Source organism: Triturus cristatus, chromosome 2_2 (assembly GCF_964204655.1).
Source record: "Triturus cristatus chromosome 2_2, aTriCri1.1, whole genome shotgun sequence".
NCBI lineage: Eukaryota > Metazoa > Chordata > Amphibia > Caudata > Salamandridae > Triturus > Triturus cristatus.
Genome location: NC_140582.1, coordinates 1,240,880,961 through 1,240,900,170, shown reverse-complemented (window position 1 = coordinate 1,240,900,170; position 19,210 = coordinate 1,240,880,961). Strand labels below are relative to the sequence as shown.

The window sequence follows — 19,210 nt, the reverse complement described above, 5'->3', positions numbered from 1 at the left end:
CTCTAGATTGGGATGGTACCTGTTACATTGCATTCCTTCTGCCACCTGTTTTCCTAGCCCCTCCTGATTATCATAGAAATACCCATCTAGTACACAATAGACCCCAGAGAGATCTCCCGATTGTCGACTACACTGAAACAGCATGGGAACAATACACAGACTTCAATAAAGGTCTCTTTCCCTACATAGGTGTTGTCTCTAATAGTAAACTGATACGCAGATTAACCAGAACCCTTGAAGCAGTAGTGAATGAAACTATCTCTGCCCTAGGCAACTTAACAGAGGAGCAGTCTGCGATGCGGATTGTTGTTCTCCAAAATCGTCTTGTCCTTGACGTCATCCTGGCCGATAGGGGCGGAGCCTGTAGAGTCATCGGATCAAGTTGCTGTGTTTTCATTCCAGAAAACGCGCCATCCGTATATAAAGCCATAACTCGTCTTCATAAGATTGCAAGCCAGATACATCAGAATCCAGGCACCTGGACGTGGTCCGGTTGGTTCTGGAGCGTGTTGTCAGCCTGGGGATGGAAAGTCCTATCCTTCCTAGGTATTGGCCTTCTCATAGTATTCAGTTGCTGCCTGTGTCTACAATGTGGACCAGCGATTTGCGGCCTGTGTGCCACATCATGTATTCCACGTTCAAGTTCTCATTCAAAATCCCGGAAGAAGAAAGAAGAGCAAATGATGTTACATGAACAGATTGATGGATTCCTGAGGATCGATATTTCATGAAGGGTCCGTAGGGGACAAGGAGGGAATGAGGAAATATGAATTTTTATGATCAATTGTGTCCCCTATCTTAGACCCCAACGGCTCCATGTACATGCTACAAGTACATGTATGTTTCCCTCCACTTCAAGCTATGAAGACGCAAATACATATGCGTTCAACGTCAACATGTCCTCTTTCAGATCTGCCATGAATGGGTCAGATATTCCGTTCCTAAGTATGCCTTGCCACCGTCTTTATATGGTATACTTTTCACGTTTTTCAGCTCTGGCAAGTTAGGCCCTGAATTCTGCCATCGAGCTTTTCCTGCCTTCTGCCTCTGAATGCTCCAGCCTGGACCTGCATCTGTATCAATGACCTTTGTCTTACTTCCTGCGCGGCTAACGGTGCCTGGCCCGGCCTGTTGCCTGCCAAGACTGTATTCAGCCTTCAAGTTATCTGCTCCGCTCCTCGAGAAACGCATTCCTGTCTAGTAGTTTAGGTAAACATCATTCCAGCTACAGAGCAAAGGGCCCGGCCTTACTGTCTCCGTGCAAGTAATTCATAGTTCCTGTTGCCATGGTAGGCCCATGCCCCCTCGCATCTCATGTAGACACATAGACGCTTATACACGCACTAGTAGTCAGCATAGGATAGCCTCTGCCTGAGAGACCTTTCCTTCCAGATAATACAGTTCCTTAAACACAAGATATTAGATACGATTTGGGATTAGGTTGTTCTGACACCCCAGACTTCTGTCTCCTCATGTATGGCTAAATGTCAAGTCCCCTTCACCCTCCAGTTACACGTCAATCACACGTCATGCTACTGTGCGCGCATCTCTGCCATGTATTCCTGCTGACTTTGCAGGATTCTCTTATGGATCCACCCACCTGTGTCATCATCATAATGACGTTTCCTGTACACGCCCTTATGCACGCCTATTGTAACGCCTTTTTTCATTACGTATGTGTATTCTTATCTCTCTTCTCAGCTGTCACGCCTTCTGCATATGTCTTCACTGTAATGCATTGACTATATATATGATAACCTGTCAATAAACTATTGCTCTATCCCTTCCCGAACCTTCGTGGTGACGGAACCCGATTGCCTGGTTCGAACCAATTCCTTTGTAAGGAATAAACCCTTTTTAAAACCTCAAATACCACGGATTCTGCCTCTTATTTTTACTGAGTTATTCTTATTGAATTTTACCGCATAAATTAAGTCTAGGTAATTAAAATTTACCACAACTTCGAGAGAGTTTACTGGTACAGAAAGAACTAAGCCAATTATGGGCATATACTTATGCCCCACATGGTATAACTGGCATAACTGTATTTCTCTGTTGCACCTCTATTGGTCAAACATGTGGGAGCGATGGAAGCAACGCCAGAAGAGTGATCTGCGTGGGACAGTACTGCACAGACATGATTTAACGGAGAAGCATTATGTGGCTGACACCAAGGTAAATGTGGGTGGTGGGAATCTACGTTTATAATGACTATGATTTATATGGGCCTTTAAGACAGTAAGTAACCGATTCCCAGGTCTCACATAGGATACACAGCTATGCGGTGATGGTGGGGGTGGCGAGGTCGAGTTGGCAGTCATGTGCTGAGGATATGAAGTTGCAGATCAGGGTGAACACAATCTGGGTTGAGCGCACTTGGCAGTAGCCAGACTGCAAAGAACTGCAGATAGTACTGGTGATTCACTACTGTAATATAGTATTAAAAACAAGCCCATTAATAGAAGAGGGAGAGAAGGTAGAATATAATGTTTTATACTGGACGATGGAAACAGCACGGGCATGGGAAGCATTGCTAACACAGTCGAGGACCACAGAGTCAGAGTCCGATACCCTAGAGGAAGCGGGGGACAATGAGGGAGAGCATAGAGCGTAGATGGATAGAAGCAGGAGTGACGCAGGGGTGAAGCAAGGGAACCGAGCATTCGGAATTGAGAGTGCGGCCTCCCTGAGAACAGAGGTCCACATACCCAGCACGAAAGTGATGAATGATTATCCTAGCCACAGTAATGGGAGCACACCGGTGGGAGGGGATAAGGGAAAGGGGAGGGAGGGGCAGGAACGCATAGGGGGCACTAAGGTTGAGAGCATTGAGTTGGACAGAAGCAATTGCTTTTAGACATGGATGATAAAGGCACCGGGGGCAGGGGACATGGGATAGCCAATTGCAGCCTGGTATATGAGGAGGACAGAGTTCAAATGTTTAACAACGTAAAACCTGGCAATGTAACAAGGGAAATGTCTCCAACTGATGAAGTGCACCATTTGTGGGGAGTTGTATGTGTTGGAAACTTTTATAAAAAATATTCAAAACAAATAATGGAGGAGGGGGATCAAAGAGAAGGAATATGCTACTTACCAGTATGCATCTGTTCTTGGCATGTAGAGCTGCAGATCTACACACTTTTACATAGATCGCCATCTGGTGTTGGGCCCGGATGTTTGCAGTTTGTTTTTCCTCCTGGAAAGTCTTTGGAGGTCACGAGGTCGGTGACTCCTCCTTTGGATCGTATTGCGCATGGGCTTCGGCTCCATCCTCAGATTGTTTTTCGCCAGCAGGGAAAGATGGAGCATAGTAACCACAGTGAAGAAACCCATGTGTGTTGTATCTAAATAAGATAGACTGGAACAGATACAGGTAGCCGGGGAGGCAGGTGGGCATGTGTAGATCTGCAGCTCTACATGCCAAGAACAGATGCATACTGGTAAGTAGCATATTCCGTTCGAGGCATATGAGCTGCAGATTACACACTTTTGCATAGACTATATAGCAGTTCCCAACCTTAGCGGCGACCACCGGTATCTGTTGCAGTGGTTTGAAATAGTGTTTTCAGTACAGCCTGGCCCACACTAGCTTGTTGCTTGGTTTGCACATCTACACAATAGTGTTTAATGAAAGTGTGTGGTGTTGACCATGTCGCTGCTTTGCAGATATCATCTAATGGGATGTTCCCTAGAAATGCCATGGAAGCCCCTATCTTCCGTGTAGAATGGGCTTTAGGGGGAACCGAAAGCGTTCATTTTGCTTTGTGGTAGCAAATCTGGATGCATTTTACAATCCACCTAGCTATCCCTGATTTTGAGATGGGGTTGCCCTTGTGTGGTGGCGAGAAAGAGACAAACAGTTGTTTGGTCTTTCAGAAAGGTTGTGTTCTCTGGATATAGTAAAGTAAGGCTCGTTTGACATCTAGCGTGTGCTGAGCCCTTTCTGTAACGGTCTGAGGTTGCGAGAAAAATACTGGTAATTCTACAGATTGGTTTAGGTGAAAAGGGGAAATGACTTTAGGTAGGAATTTTGGGTTGGTACGAAGACCAACCTTGTTCTGGTGCATTTGAAGAAAAGGTTCTTGTATGGTAAGTGCTTGTATCTCACTGCCCCTTCTAAGAGAAGTGATGGCTATAAGAAAAGCTGTTTTCCATGTGAGGAATTGCAGTTCGCATTTATGCAAAGGTTCGAAGGGCGGCCCCATCAGCCTTGTGAGAACGATATTTAAGTTCCACACAGGTGAGGGTGGTACTCTGGGGCGAATTATTCTTTTGAGGCCTTCCATGAAGGCTTTAATGGCAGGTACTCTGAAAAGCGATAGGTGCTGCCTGTTTTGTAAGTAAGCTGCAATTGCTGCGAGGTGTAAGAGAATGGATGTATAGGCTAGATTACACCTTTGTAGGTGGAGTAAGTAGCATATGATTTGTTGTATAGACACGTCTAGAGGATTGATTGTGTTGTTATGGCAATAAACAACAAATCTTTTCCACTTGGCAGCGTAGCAGGTTCTAGTGGTAGGGCGTCTAGCTTCTCTGATGACGTTTATACAGTCAGGGGGAAGGTTTAGGTACCCGAATTCTAGGATTTCAGGAGCCAGATCGCAAGGTTGAGCTGAGCTGGGTCCGGGTGCCTGATCTCTCCATGGTTCTGGGTTAGGAGGCATGGTGAGAGGTGTAGCTTTTGGTGTGGTACTACCGAGAGTTCCAGCAGCGTGGTGTACCACGGTTGTCTGGCCCACGTTGGAGCTACTAGGATCAGTGTGAGGGAGTGCTGTTGTAGCTTTCGCACCACTAATGGAATGAGTGGGAGAGGCGGAAAAGCGTACGCAAATTTGCCTGACCAGTTCATCTATATCGTATTTCCTTTGGACAATGGGTGTGGGTATCTGGCGGCGAAGCTTGGGCATTTTGTGTTTTCATGGGTGGAGAAGAGGTCTATGTGCGGATGCCCCCAAATTTGAAAGAACGAATGAAGAACCTGTGGGTGAAGTTCCCACTCGTGGATCTGTTGTGTCTGTCTGCTGAGCAGATCTGCCACAGTGTTTTGGACTCCTGGGACATGTTGAGCTAGGAGAAAGATTTTGTGGGGAATTGCCCATCTCCATATGCTCTGTGCTAATTGAGAGAGCTGTGGAGAGTGTGTGCTGCCTTGTTTTTGAATATAATACATGGCCGTCATGTTGTCTGTGCGAATGAGGACTGCCTTGCCTGAAATCTGTGTTTGAAAGGATTTCAGGGCCAGAAAGATTGCTAGTAACTCCAGATGGTTGATATGGAGTAACTTTTGTTGCGGCGTCCATGTGCCCTGCACTGTCATGTGTAATAGATGAGCTCCACAGCCGGAGAGCGATTCGTCCGTTGTTAGTATTATTTGGGGAACCGGGTCCAGGAACGGTCGACCTTTGGAAAGGTTTGTGGTGTTCCACCACTGCAGAGAGCGATGGGTGCGACCATCTACCAACACCAGATCTGTCAGTTGCCCCTGGGCCTGGTTCCATTGGCGCGCTAGGCACTCTTGGAGTGGACGCATCTGGAGTCTTGCGTGGGGCACTATAAAAATGCAAGAGGCCATCATCCCTATCAGTTGCATAAACACTTGTGCTGGAAGGGAGTGTTGAAGTACGAATTTTTGTCGCAAAGACTGAATGCTTGCAATCCTGGCCGGATTGGGGTAGGCTATTGCTTTTGAGGTGTCTATGGTGGCACCGAGGTATTGTTTTATGTGGGATGGTGTTAGCTGGGACTTTTGGTGGTTCACCGTGAAGCCTAGTTGGTGAAGTAGTTGGATTGTGGCAGCGGTGTGGTGTACACATTGGTTGTATGAAGTGGCTTTTATCAGCCAATCGTCCAAGTATGGGAAGACGTGATTGTGCTGTCTTCTGAGGTGTGCCGCCACCACCGCTAGGCACTTGGTGAATACCCGTGGTGCTGTTGTGACTCCGAACGGGAGCACTTTGAATTGGTAGTGTTGTCCGTCCACTACAAATCTGAGGTACTTTCTGGGAGCATGGTGTACTGGAATGTGGAAGTATGCGTCTTTCAAGTCCAGTGTGGTGAGAAAGTCGTTCTGGGAGAGGAGCGGAAGTACCTGCTGAAGCATTACCATGTGCCTGGGTGGAATGTTTGGGGGGGTAGATGTTAATCCCAGGCAGTATCCTGACCAAATTATTTGGGTCACCCATTTGTCTGAGGTGATGGCCTCCCAGACATGAAGGAAATTTGTGAGTCTGCCCCCGACTGGAGTGGAATGGTCTGGGGGGAGCAGGGGGAAGTCATTGGGTAGTAGGTGTGGCAGAACGGGCGTTGTTTGTTTTGCCTCTGCCCTTGTTGTTGTTACCCCTGTAGCCGCCTTTTTGGTAACCTTTTGTAAAGGTGGTCTGAGTAGGGGATGTGGACGCTGTGTCTGAGGAGTAGCCTCTGGATGCACTCCGAAAAGATGAGCGGCGAAAGGAGCGTCTGGGCGGGTGAGACTGTAAGGCCCCCATGGATTTTGCAGTATCCGTGTCCTTTTTCATCTTTTCTAAGGCCTCATCCACCTTTGGCCCGAATAGATGTTCCTGGTCAAAGGGATGGTTAAGGATGGAGGCTTGTACCTCTGGTTTAAAGCCAGATACCCTTAACCAAGCATGACGACGGAGAAGGACGCTGGTGTTAATGGCCCTGGAGGCTGTGTCTGCTGCATCTAGGGCACAACGTATAGAGGTGTTTGTGATTGTTTTACCCTCTTGAATCAACTCGTTACTTTTATATTTTTCAGGGAGATGTTGCATTATGCTCTCTAATTCGTCATAATGAGCCCTGTCATATCTGGCCAGCAGTGCCTGAGTGTTTGCTATACGCCATATGTTGGCGGCCTGGGATGCTGTGCGTTTGACTGAAGCATCTAGCAGTTTTGACTCCTTGTCAGGTGGTGGTGCATCACCTGACGCTTGTGAGTTTGCCCTTTTACGTGCCGTAGAGACCACTAAGGAATCTAGTGGCGCTGGTCCTCTGATGTAAGAGGGATCTGAGGGAGCAGGCTTGTACTTCTTTTCGATACGTGGGTTAAGGACCCTGGCTCTAACTGGGTCTTTAAAAACTTCTGCTGCATGCTTTACCACCCCTTTGAGCATGGGCAGTATGGAGGTGGACCTCTGTGTAGTATCGAATGTGTCTAGGAGGAAATCTTCCTCCACAGGGTCATTATGCATGTCCACCCCATGATAATGTGCTGCTCTTTGCAGAAGATGGTTAAACCCTAATGAATCTTCTGGTGGAGATGGTCTAGAGGGGTAAATATCGTCTTGTGGGACGTTGGGGATATCTGGTATATGGTAATCGTCCCATGGATCTGGAGAGCCTGAGGGGTGGGGTCTTGTGGCACATCCCCTGTATCATAATATGGGTCATCATCGTCTGGAGACGGAGTAGGAGAGCAATGAGGTGGGGGTGGACAGGGTGGAGGTGGGGAAGGAGGAGGAGGTGGAGGAGGAGGAGGGGAAGGTATTCTGAACAGAGAGGTAGCAGAGTCCTTCCTCTTTGGAGGTGGAAGCGGAGCAGGCTTCTCCAAATGTCTTTTCTTAGTAGAGAGTGTCAAATGTCCAGTTTTTGGATCCTTGGTAAGAGTTTTTTGCAAGGGATCCGGTGTAAATAGCTCTGGTGAGGTAATTTGGTCCGTCGGCGCCGAAGGCGTCGGGCCGATGATTTTTTAGGTTTTTCTGTGTTGGTTTGATGTTTAGAACCCGGCTTGGGACCCTCCGGTCTCTTGGTCGGCGCCGAGATGGGCTTCGGCTTGGAAGTGTCGGTGCCGGTGGCCTTGTGTGGTTTGGTCGGCACCGAAGGGCTGGGTTTCGACCCCGAGGGCTTCGGTGCGGAGCTCGGTGTCGAGGTGGAGGCCGTCTTCTTTTTCGGTGCCGAAGTGTGTCTCTCGGCACCGCTGGCAGGCTGGCTCGAGCCCGAGCCGCCGGAAGGCTTACTTGGCTTCTTCACCGGGCCCGAAGGTGGGGTGTGTGAAGCAGTGTCTCTGGTCTTGCCTAGGCCCGGAGGCGAAGGCGTGACCGAAGCCTTTTTGGGTGTGGGCGTGGGTGTGGGAGGGGGTAGATTGGTACTCACGACCCTCTGCGCCGGGGTGATGTCCTCCACATCTGACTCGTCGGCCTCGGAAGAGCTGACGAGGTCCTCTTCGGTACGATGATGTTCCGGATCGTCGATGTCGTCTTCGAAGATGTCGACTGGAATGGACGTCGAGGAGTGTGCCATGTTCCTTCTAGCTCTTCGGTCCTGAATAGTCTTTTTGGATCGGAAAGACTTACAGGCCGGACAGTCTCGAGCCTCGTGTTCTGGGGAGAGGCAAAGGTTGCATACCTCATGAAGATCGGTGTGGGGAAATTTGGACCCACATCGAGGGCACTTTTTAAATGGAGTTCTTTCCATGAGCCGGGACCGGAGCCTGGGTAGGCCGGAAGGCCGCCGTTGACGACGACTGGAACCGAAGGTTTGTGTCGATGAGAAGGCGCGTTGATAGAAGACATCGTGATCGAAACAATACAGCGATTGGGGTGAGGATTGCGCGTCGATCGTCGAACTGGAAGCTGTTCGGAACCGGAGCGCGAAGATCACATCCGAGCCCGATGGCGGAAAAAACCAATCTGAGGATGGAGCCGAAGGCGAATCGCAATACGATCCAAAGGAGGAGTCACCGACCTCGTGACTTCCAAAGACTTTCAAGGACGAAAAACAAACTGCAAACATCCGGGCCCAACACCAGATGGCTATCTATGCAAAAGTGTGTAATCTGCAGCTCATATGCCTCGAACCTGATGTTCCTTGAAGATGGGTTTGGAGAGAGTCAACAAGAGTCTGGTGAGCAGATTTTGTAAGGTTTAGTGTGCGTACGTGGCGGAATGGGATCATTTTCAGCCAGCGAGTAAGGCTTGAGAGAGCTCTTTTGCATAATGCAGAAATTGGTGCAAATACAGGTCCCATTTCCAAGCTTCAAGGGGTGGATGTGAGTGGGGACGATGGAAAGAGGTGAAGTTTCAGACAACTAATTTGTATTGAGGTTGGATACAAGTCACTGGCGAAAAAGTTGAATGATTACTTGGGGTTTCACTGAGGAGAGACAGGAGGGACATAAGCAATCAAGTACCTCTCTTTGGAGATTGGAGCTGAATGTATGTATGTGGTAGGAGAGCGCCACGCAATGGGTCAAAGGCAAGGATACAGACAATGGGGGATTGGGGGGGAAGTTGGGTCTGAGAGTAGAGAGAATATGTTGGCAGTGGGGAAAAGGCGGGAACCACAATTTAGATGTAGGTTGTGATACAGGAGGAAAAATGTAATATATGGAGGGTAACATTATTTATTTATACATTGTTTTTAGCATGCAGTCCAGCAAGCGGTATCAGTGCATTCTACATATCAACAAGAAGGAGGCCCAACATCTCATATAAAAAAGTTATCTTAGTTGAAGATGGTAAACTACAACTCAGAAAAGTAAGTTAAGTCAAGGCAAGAGAGCGAGAATCCCAGAAGAAGAAGGAGGAGGAGGGGCATTACAGAAGATAAACAGAATGACAGACGGGAAGCTAAGATAGGGGCTGAGAAACAGTGCAAGAATGGGAGAACAAGAGGTGGACAAGTACAAGAGATCAAGTGGAGTTTGTAGGGTTAGGATGTGATTTTTAGAGATGTCACAAGCAGACAACACTGCAGCTCGTTTGATCTTCCATATTTGCATATGAATGTGCTCGTCAATTTTGAAAACTAGAAGCAGAAACAGGAAGGATGATCAGCATTTGGTTATAATAAAATGAGATGGCTGTCTGAAACAAACATTATGAACAGACAACAGTAGGTAACCCGTAAACCCGTCTGAGACCAGGGTAATAAGTATGTGCAACAAAGAAAATGTCTCAACAGGAAATATTTAGAGGCAAATTTTAGAACATTCACAGTAGTTGCCGAGAAGGGGAAGAAAAAACACAGGGAGACATTAATGAGTTATGCAAAAATACCTGGAAGCGGTTTATATACAAAAAATAGATGAGTCAAAGAGGAAGCGCTATATTACATTAAATGATAGGTAATCTGAACCACTTGTGGAAAATTGTGCTTGTTCCATTTCTTGTATATAAAGGGCTCCAAGCAATTTTTGCATAACTCACTCATGTCTACTTGTGTTTTTTAACTTCTTCTCTGCAACTTCTGTGAATGTTCTTAAAATTCGCCTCTAAATATTTCCTGTTGAGACATTGTTATTTGTCGAAACAAAGATTTGGCGTGGGTGCTACTTGTATTTTGAAATCGACAGAAGCTGAAGTGTAGATTACATTTCCCCAAACTTCAAAGCACATATTGAAAGAAGGATTGTTTCACTTTTTCAAACGCACCCTTCAATTCAAAGTTAGATTAGTTTAGTAGTTTATAGAGCGCCTGGTTACTCCAACGGAGTATCCCCGCTCTACGAATTCTTCCTCCATATCAGAAGTGGGAACCCCCGTCCATGCCTCAACACCAATCGGCCTGTGATGCCCTGAAAAACCAGGGTTTTAGATTCTTGCAGAACAGCACTTCTGAAGCCTGCATCCTAAAATCTAGCGGCGTTGGTTCCATAATTTTGCTACTAAAATATCAAACGAACTCGCTCCCAACCGGAGACTCTGTATTTTAGGCATGGCCAGCCTGGCAGTTCCACTAGACCGTAGGTTTCTCTTCAGTCTAAAAGGGGTGATTAAAGGGGCTGGATAGATAGGGCCTTTCTCATTAAAGATTCTGTGGCAAAAACATGGAGCTTTAAAACACACTTTGTCTAGTACAGGGAGCCAGTGCAGTTCTGCGAGAGCAGCCCCCATAGGGGCTCGCCTGGGGATGTTTAGTAGTAACTGCGCTGCAGCATTCTGGGCTCAGTGCAGCATTTTTGCCTTTGGTGACCCTTAAGTATAGATCGTTGCAGTAGTCCAGGCCAGAGATGATCCCACCTGGATAATGATTTTCTTAGCTGCTGGAGGTAGCAGTTCTAAAACTGTACGTAACATTCGCAGCAGTCCAAAGCACATGCCGGCCACACTAGATGTCTATCCCTTGAACGAAAGTGCGTTAGCAAACCACACCCCCAAGTTTTTGATCTGGGGTTTGGGGACTGGAATCGAACCTAATTCAGATGGCCACCAGATGTATGACCATATCGAAGGTTGCTTGCCAACCACCAATGTGTCGGTTTTGCCTGCATTTAATTGCAGACAGTTGAATTCCATCCAGTTGGCCAAATCAACTAGACAGGCACTCAGCTTAGCAGGAGCCTCAGATTCATTCTTTTCCAGAGTGATATTCAGCTGAGTATCATCAGTATAAGAGACCAGTTTTACCCCATGCTTAACAACTACTTCAGCTAAAGGGCCCATGTAGACATTGAACAACGTCGGGCTCAGGGCGGAGCACTGCGGGACTTCTTGTAGTATAGTATTCCCTGCGAGTTCTCCTAATCTGTTTATGATATATTTTTAGGGCGTTTTGGTATTTTTTTATGTCCTCAGATACATAGGTCTTCCTCCATATACGTTCGAGCCATTTACACACTTTTTTAAGAGTTAATAATTCTTCTGAAAAACAATCTGCTGATGGATTATGACGAGCAATATTACAGGGTTTCAAAGGCGCTAAGGAGTCCAGTACTTCTGTAATCCAGGAAATAGTTTGTTTGTTGACTATCCGCGGACAGAAACTAAGCATCTGCAGCTTGTTGTCAAATTGGCTGTAAAAACCTCTGGGGTTAATTGCGACCATTTATGAGACATTTTTGTCCCAAAGTGCTCTTTCATAGGGCCTACACCTTTCGAAACTTCCATGACCTGAAAAGGAAGGCTAGAGTGATCAGACCAGGCTCCGGAACCAGCGGCAAAGGCTATTATCCGTGTACTGTTGGAGATGATATTATCCAGAGTGGTTCCCCAAATGTGTGTAGGGGCATGTACTAACTGTGACAATCCGAACGCTTCTAGTTCTGTTCTGAATACTGGGACTTATCCTCAAAATGAAGATTCAAGTCCCCTAAGACTACAAACGACGCATTCCGGACAGCATAGCGGGTAGTACCTCCACTAAAGCATTAATACATTCTAAGGCCGGGCCAAGTGGCGTATAAATTAGAAAACCTACCACCGACCAATCACTGTTTAGGGAAATAGAAAAGAAGGCCGCTTCACACCCAGAGATTAATATTTTCGTAACTTTAACTTGGAGAACTTTTTTTAAAATGACTGCTAAACCCCCACCTCTCTGTATCGGTCTGTCCACTCTTAAGATGGCGTAGGCCTCAGGTATGACATCCAGCACTTCAGCACTTCAGGTGCTGACTGTTCATTAAGCCAGGTTTCCACCAGGAACAACTCACAATTAAAAAATACAATAAAAAACACCGTCCACTAAAACACAAACACCAACAGGGTTCTCTAATCTAAAATTTACAAAAATAAAAGACTGCTTAAGCAGAGACAGTGAGTCTGAATCACACACAGGGACATCTGAAGAGACTGCATATACGTAGACATGAAGACTATATCAATCACAGGGATCTCTGAGCAGGGAAGGAGAGACTGTAAGGTCTAATCATTTCCAGTGATGCCTAATGTTAGGCATCAGAACAAGAGACTGCGTCAGCAGACCTAATCCCCCTCTTTAAACCACTAATGTAAGGCATCAGGCATGAGGCTGCTTCATTAAGGAGGGCAGAAAGGGCCTTCTTTAGAGACTGTGGGGGCAGCAGGAAGCGCGTCACAGAACACATGGTCTCGCGCACAGAGCTCGAACAGAATCAGATGCCGACCCCACAGTGGAGGGTCTCCAGCGCGGTGGAGTCCTGGGAAACGCAATACAGAAAAGTTACAGACCTGGTACTGCTGGTTCTAGACTAAATGAATGTTCACTATGATCAATTAGAAAAGTTTGATTCACCGAAAGGAGACTGCCCACAATTAGAAGAGAATATGCGATTCAAGACGGCGTATATTTCCAGACAACACAGACTCTTCTGCTTCTTATATAGAAGACAGTGAGAACTGAATTGCCCGATAGATTTCAGGGTGCCCATTGGGTCCTCGTACAACATTGTAAATCAAAGACCGGCCTTCAAGAGCAGGCAGCGCAAATCAAACCTCAACAAGAGGCCAAGGCGGAGGTTCAGACAAAAACCTTGGTTACTTCAACGACACCGCTGACAGTGGGCAAAATGAGGTCTCAAGTGAAATAATGGTTTTATGGAGGCAGCAAAGGTAATGGAAGTGTTGAGCAGTCTGAGGATGGACAGTGGGCTAGAGTTGAGAACCTATGACGTCAGAGGCAGTCCCACTGAGCGGGATTCAGATACAACGGGGGAGACTTTCAGCTTCTTCTCGGTGACTACAATGTGCAAGACCCCTCGCTGTATTTCTATCAGGGTGAAAAGAGGCACTTGACGGGGACATGAAAAGCACAAAAGGGAATTTTGATACTGCTGTACATTTCATGTGACCTTGCGGGGACTATCTGTGTCAAAAGTGGAGATTTTGCGAGTATTCTTTAAGGGGTCTTGTTTGGGCTTAGATTAGTAATACTTTAAAATAAAAAGCAAATGGGGGGTGTAGCTCTGTCACAGGCATGATAAAACTATACATTTCACTCCTTAGCTTCGCTTTGTACGAGTTATGTTACAAGCAAAATTAATCATTTGTAACTTTTGAGATCAAAGGTTAAAAATTATTAATTGACTTGTAACTGAACTAGTAGAAAGGCAAGCTAATAGGGTATGATATATGGTGTTTTATCTATAACAGGGTCCAGCCCACCATAAGCTTTAAAAGGATCCAACACATCTTGGTGAACAGATTTTAAAGCTCAGAAAACACCTTTTCCCTCACACACACTGCTCTACCTACAGATAATGGACACTCTCTCTCCTACGTCCAGAGGCTCCGTTACCTGTTGTGTGCCGGTGATTCGCCAGCTCCAGTCTCCTCCGTGCTGACCTCCAACCCTCTTCACAAACTCTGTCCTCAGAGCAAAGCCAAAGTCTTGGATCTCCTGGATTCCAAAATTGACCCCATCGTGCATGAGCCATCCGTAGCGGGGCAGCCGGTCGCCCTGCTCACAGGTGTGCCGCAGACTGACGTCCATCTCCCGCTGCTGCATCCACATGAGGCCTGCGGGGAATGAACCAAAATAGAGACAGACAGAAGGGTGAGAGGCGTCATGGCCCCTGTTTGAGAGCAGATTTATAGCCGCAGTTTATCACCCAGAGAGTTTAATCGCCCAGAATCACAGGATGTTGACTCTTTGGTGTTCCTAGACCTACCTGGACGCTACGCTGTTGCAAGGGGGTAGGCTGCGGATTTCTACAGCTGCGGGACTGCGAGGACCACGGTGCACAGCGTCCCTCTGATTGCGCTCACCTGGCTACTCTTCCCGCCTTTGGCTTCCATCTCACACCCAGCGCCTCGCGGCCCCCGCTTCGCGGGAGCCGCTCGCCGGCCTCATCTGCATAAATTTCTGGCTGGTGCTCATTCTGTGTGTGACTCTTTGGTGTTCCTAGACCTACCTGGACGCTACGCTGTTGCAAGGGGGTAGGCTGCGGATTTCTACAGCTGCGGGACTGCGAGGACCACGGTGCACAGCCTCCCTCTGATTGCGCTCACCTGGCTACTCTTCCCGCCTTTGGCTTCCATCTCGCACGCAGCGCCTCGCGGCCCCCGCTTCGCGGGAGCCGCTCGCCGGCCTTATCTGCATAAATTTCTGGCTGGTGCTCATTCTGTGTGTGACTCTTTGGTGTTCCCAGACCTACCTGGACGCTACGCTGTTGCAAGGGGGTAGGCTGCGGATTTCTACAGCTGCGGGACTGCGAGGACCACGGTGCACAGCGTCCCTCTGATTGCGCTCACCTGGCTACTCTTCCCGTTCACGCCCCCTCCTGCCCCCCGTTCTCTACAAAGTTCAAGCCCGAGCGCGCTAGCGGCACGCGCGCGGGACGCAGCACGGGGCGAAGACCGGGCAAAGAGCGGGCCGTTTGTGGCCGTTCGTGGTCGGGTGTGGACGGGTCGGGCCACCCCTCTAAGATTGATCGTTTCAGAGCATAATCGGTTGCCTAACACTGTGCTCAGGTAGTACACAAGCTAGGTTGCTATCTGTGTATTGCATATATTCTGTTATTGTATCGCTTTATATCTTTTACGATTGCAGGTATTTTGGAATAGTTTGCACTTCTAAGGTTCTCGGTCACCGCTATAAGCTGTTCCCCCCCCCTCTCCTCCTTCTTCCTCCCATACGAAGATGACATCCTTAAGATCCGGTAGGAAGATTGTGCAGGGTAATACGGGGGTGGTATTACAGGGACCCTAGATAACTTTATTACCAGAGCTGCTCGGGTCCTCGAACACGAAATCACTTTGACTGAAAAACGACTGTCATTAGAAATATCTGCCAAGAGATCGTCGCTTGGCAACATTATGGCAGCCACCTCCCCTGAATGCAGGAATTTACCTCTGGTTTCTGATTTGTTGCATAGTAATGCGCCTGGGTTGTCGAATGTATTTTTACATAGCTCTTTGGCTGATATTCCTGATATTCCTGGTATTTTAACTATTCCTGAAGATAGTGGCATACCCCCAAACCCTAGTACTATTTCCTTATTGCCCCCCATTGAGCAGCCACGGTTAACCATCCCGACTTTGGCCAATAAGTCCAAGCCTATTAACGGGAAAAGAAAGCGTGTGGGAGTCCCTTCTAGGGGTAAGCGTATAAAAGTCTCCAAAAAGTCTAAATTTGCAAATGTACGCTCTGACCCCTCTTCCCATCTATCTTGCTGCCTATCCCCTGTTGCCGGGAGTCCTATGTCTTCCCTTTGCACTGACACTCTGCCTAATACCAACCCTCTGTCTAATTGTTTTCTTGAACCTTTGGAGCAGTTGCTCAAGTCTTTTTTCCTTCCCCTTCACGAGAGACTTAAGAAACTCTCCATCTCCATTGGGAAACTAGAGAGTATGGTGATTACTAATACGTCTCTGTTGGAGAAGATATCTACGCCTCTCGTTGACCCTAAGACTTTACCAAATACTGCTACAGCTGCTAAAACTGGGTCAGTTCCAACTGGCCACACTCTTGTGGTTGAAGCCCCTTCCCTCCCGCCTGCCCAAAATGAACAAGTTGTGGTAGTCACCCATCCACCTACTAGTGCTGTCTTGTCTACCCAACTAGCTAGTAATCCTGTTATCAGCAATAGCGATAACGCATCAAGACGGCCCTCCTTTGAGGGTGCAGGCCCGTTTTTAAAACTTCCCTGTATCAATCTCCCTCGAGAGTCCTTGCCCTATACTGTCATAATGGTAGGCGTTCCAAGGCTTCCCCAGGAAAAGTTCGAGACACATAGCGAATTGAAGAACAAAGCTATTCATTGGTTAAATAGTAATAGGCCACTGCCACCTAGAACAAGTGCTGAAATCTTGACTGTACGTAGGGTGAGTTGGTTGGGTACCAGGGTAAAGAATGTGGAGGGCGATTGCGTAATTATTCATTTCCGTGATCCTAGGGTTGTGAGTCATATTTGTTCCCTTCCTAACGCTTTGAGCGCCACTGGTATATTTACCATGGATCTATCCTATTTCCACTCCTGTGACCCCTGCAATATACCGGGTGCTCTGTTTAATGGTTGGGAAAGGGTTACTAGGGGGTCTCGCTGCCTACCCGGATTGGACTCTCACCTCCCTTTGTTTAATTATTATGCACCCTTGAATTCTCTGGAGGGGGTTGACTGACTGCCACCTATCCTAATAAATATGGGATGCGCGAATAAGATCTTTGCGGGCCCTGTTTGTTCAACCCGCTTGGGGCCGGGCAGTAGGGGTGGGTGTGGGGGGGTATATCGGGGCCTGGGTGGCTCACTTTCCACTAATACATGTGTCTCTCCTAATGTGCCCCATAGAAACATCGATCTTCATTCTCCAGTCCTGGAATGCCGGGATATTTCCCAAGCTACTAACTTTGCTAACCTTAACCCCTCCCCTATAGAGACGGTAAATCGTTCTATTATGTTGCATCTAGACAGTCGACCATTTGCACCTCCAGATCTCTGTTCACATGAAAATGTGTGTAGGGGAGATGGCTCAACTACAATCCATTCTGCTGCCCTGGGCTCCCCATCTGTTTCTCACTTGACTGGCCAAACCAGCTCCCCCCAACTTAAAATGGTTTCCTGGAATATCGCTGGTTTACGGAGTAAAACAATAGTGGAGGAATGGTCTGCTTGGGCAATTTCCCACGATATCCTTGTTTTTCAGGAAACGTGGGCGGTGGACCCCATTTATCTTTCTTGCTATGTTAATTTTTATAAAGGGGCTATTGGTGGGTCAAGGGGCCGCCCCTCGGGCGGTCTTTGTATTTGGGTAAGACAAAGCTTAATGTACAGAATCACTGAGATATCACTTGATAACCCAGATATATTGATCATTCTGTTACAACTCAAAAAACGAACCCGACACCCTGATTATTAATGTGTATAACAGGGGTCTTCCAGGTGGGAAAGGTACTAATACCTTTCTCCAATTAGACGGGTTTTTGGAAACTGTCAACCCATCCACCAATGTGGTAATAGTGGGCGACCTAAACTGTTGTTTTGAGCCGTTGGTCCCTGTGTGGGACTCACTTACAACGGAAGTGGATACGATCCTGAATATTCCACCACTCGACCTCCCGCTCATTAAGAAGTGGACTGAATCCGCCATTCAGTGGATGTCCTTGTGTATGGAGCGTGGTTTCAGGGCAGCTAATGGCCGGACTCCCTCGGATTCTACTGGTAAGGCCACTTTCTCCAATGGTCGACGTTGCAGTAGAATCGACTATGCTTTGATTAAAGTCGAGTTTTGGCACTTACTAAGTGACATGGTGATCCAGGACCGCCCCGAGAGCGATCACAACCCCCTAGTCTTGAATCTTTTATTATACTCAGCCCCTATAAGCAAACCTACTGAGATTGTTACTGCTGCTGCCCTTTTAACTAACAACCAACGGAGAGTGCGTTGGGACAAGGTTGCCCTTGACAGCGCAGTACTCTCCGAGATTAGTTCTAAAGTTTCTCATGCGGTGGCTGACCTCCAATCTCTTTTGACCCGAGAGGATGACGTGGCCGAGTCTACCCTTATTCACGAGAAATTATTTTCAGGCCTTAAGTCCCTTTTTTCTAAACCTTGTAAAGCCAAGAAATCTTGTAGTTATAAGTCTAATTCTTGGTATAACAAGGATTGCCGTGAGTCTTATAGCAAGTTGAAATTTGCTATTAATTCTAAAAACCAGGCAAATATTCGACTTGCTAGGAAGCACTATAGTTCAGCCAAAGCTTTGGCCAAAAAAGATTGGGACAACAAACATTGGAATAATCTTTTGGCTGCCAGTAAACAAAGGAATTTGACTTTGTTTTGGCACATCGTGAAATGGGGTAATTCTCCATGCTCGCAGACCCCCACAAATCATGTACTCCCTGATACTTGGGTGTCACATTTTGAAAGCCAGTTTTCCGACCCTAATCTGGAAGAAGTGATTGCTTCTCCAATCTCCCAGGCAATGCACCCTCTTTCGAATTTCAAATTTGATTGTAAAGAGGTTGAGTTGGCTGTATCTAGGGTTCCGAGCGGAAAGGCTCCAGGCTTAAATTGTGTCCCTGCGGACCTTTTCAAATCAGACCTTGACAATTGGGTGCCCTACATCGCACTCATGGCAACCGCTATAGCTAAGGGGGCTGCTATTCCCGAATCCTGGATGGGCGCTGAAATACTGCCCATCTTTAAGAAGGGTGATCGCTCCTGTCCAGGGAATTATCGCCCGATTAGCTTAATAGACTCGGTTCAAAAAATCACAGCTAGGTTGATCCTGGCTAGAATCCAGTCTTGGATAGAGCAGGAGAATATCATCTCGCCCCTACAGGCCGGGTTCAGACCCTGCACTAGTACTATTGACCAGGCGTTCAAGTTCCAACTGATCGTCTGGAAAACGGTTCACCTTTGCGGCGGTACTTTGTACGCCGCATTCGTTGACCTTCGGTCAGCTTTTGACTTAGTCAATAGGACTAAACTTTGGGCAGTCTTAGCAGAGCTAGGGATCCCTGCCGACCTCCTGCATATGGTCACTAGGTTGCACGACAACAACTTTGCTCAAGTACGCTGGGGGATGCAAGGACAGGTCACCGATAGGTTTAAAGTCAATAGGGGTGTCA

General features: G+C 47.4%; 1 protein-coding gene across 1 annotated transcript in view; it reads right to left on the bottom strand.

Annotated features, from left to right (window-relative positions):
* Positions 1 to 19,210, bottom strand: part of MOGS (mannosyl-oligosaccharide glucosidase) — a 122,804-nt gene that overhangs the window by 61,138 nt on the left and 42,456 nt on the right. Inside the window, exon 3 of the mRNA XM_085642912.1 lies at positions 13,936 to 14,156. Coding sequence (XP_085499038.1) covers positions 13,936 to 14,156 — 221 coding nt within the window. The remainder of the gene's footprint in view (positions 1 to 13,935; positions 14,157 to 19,210) is intronic.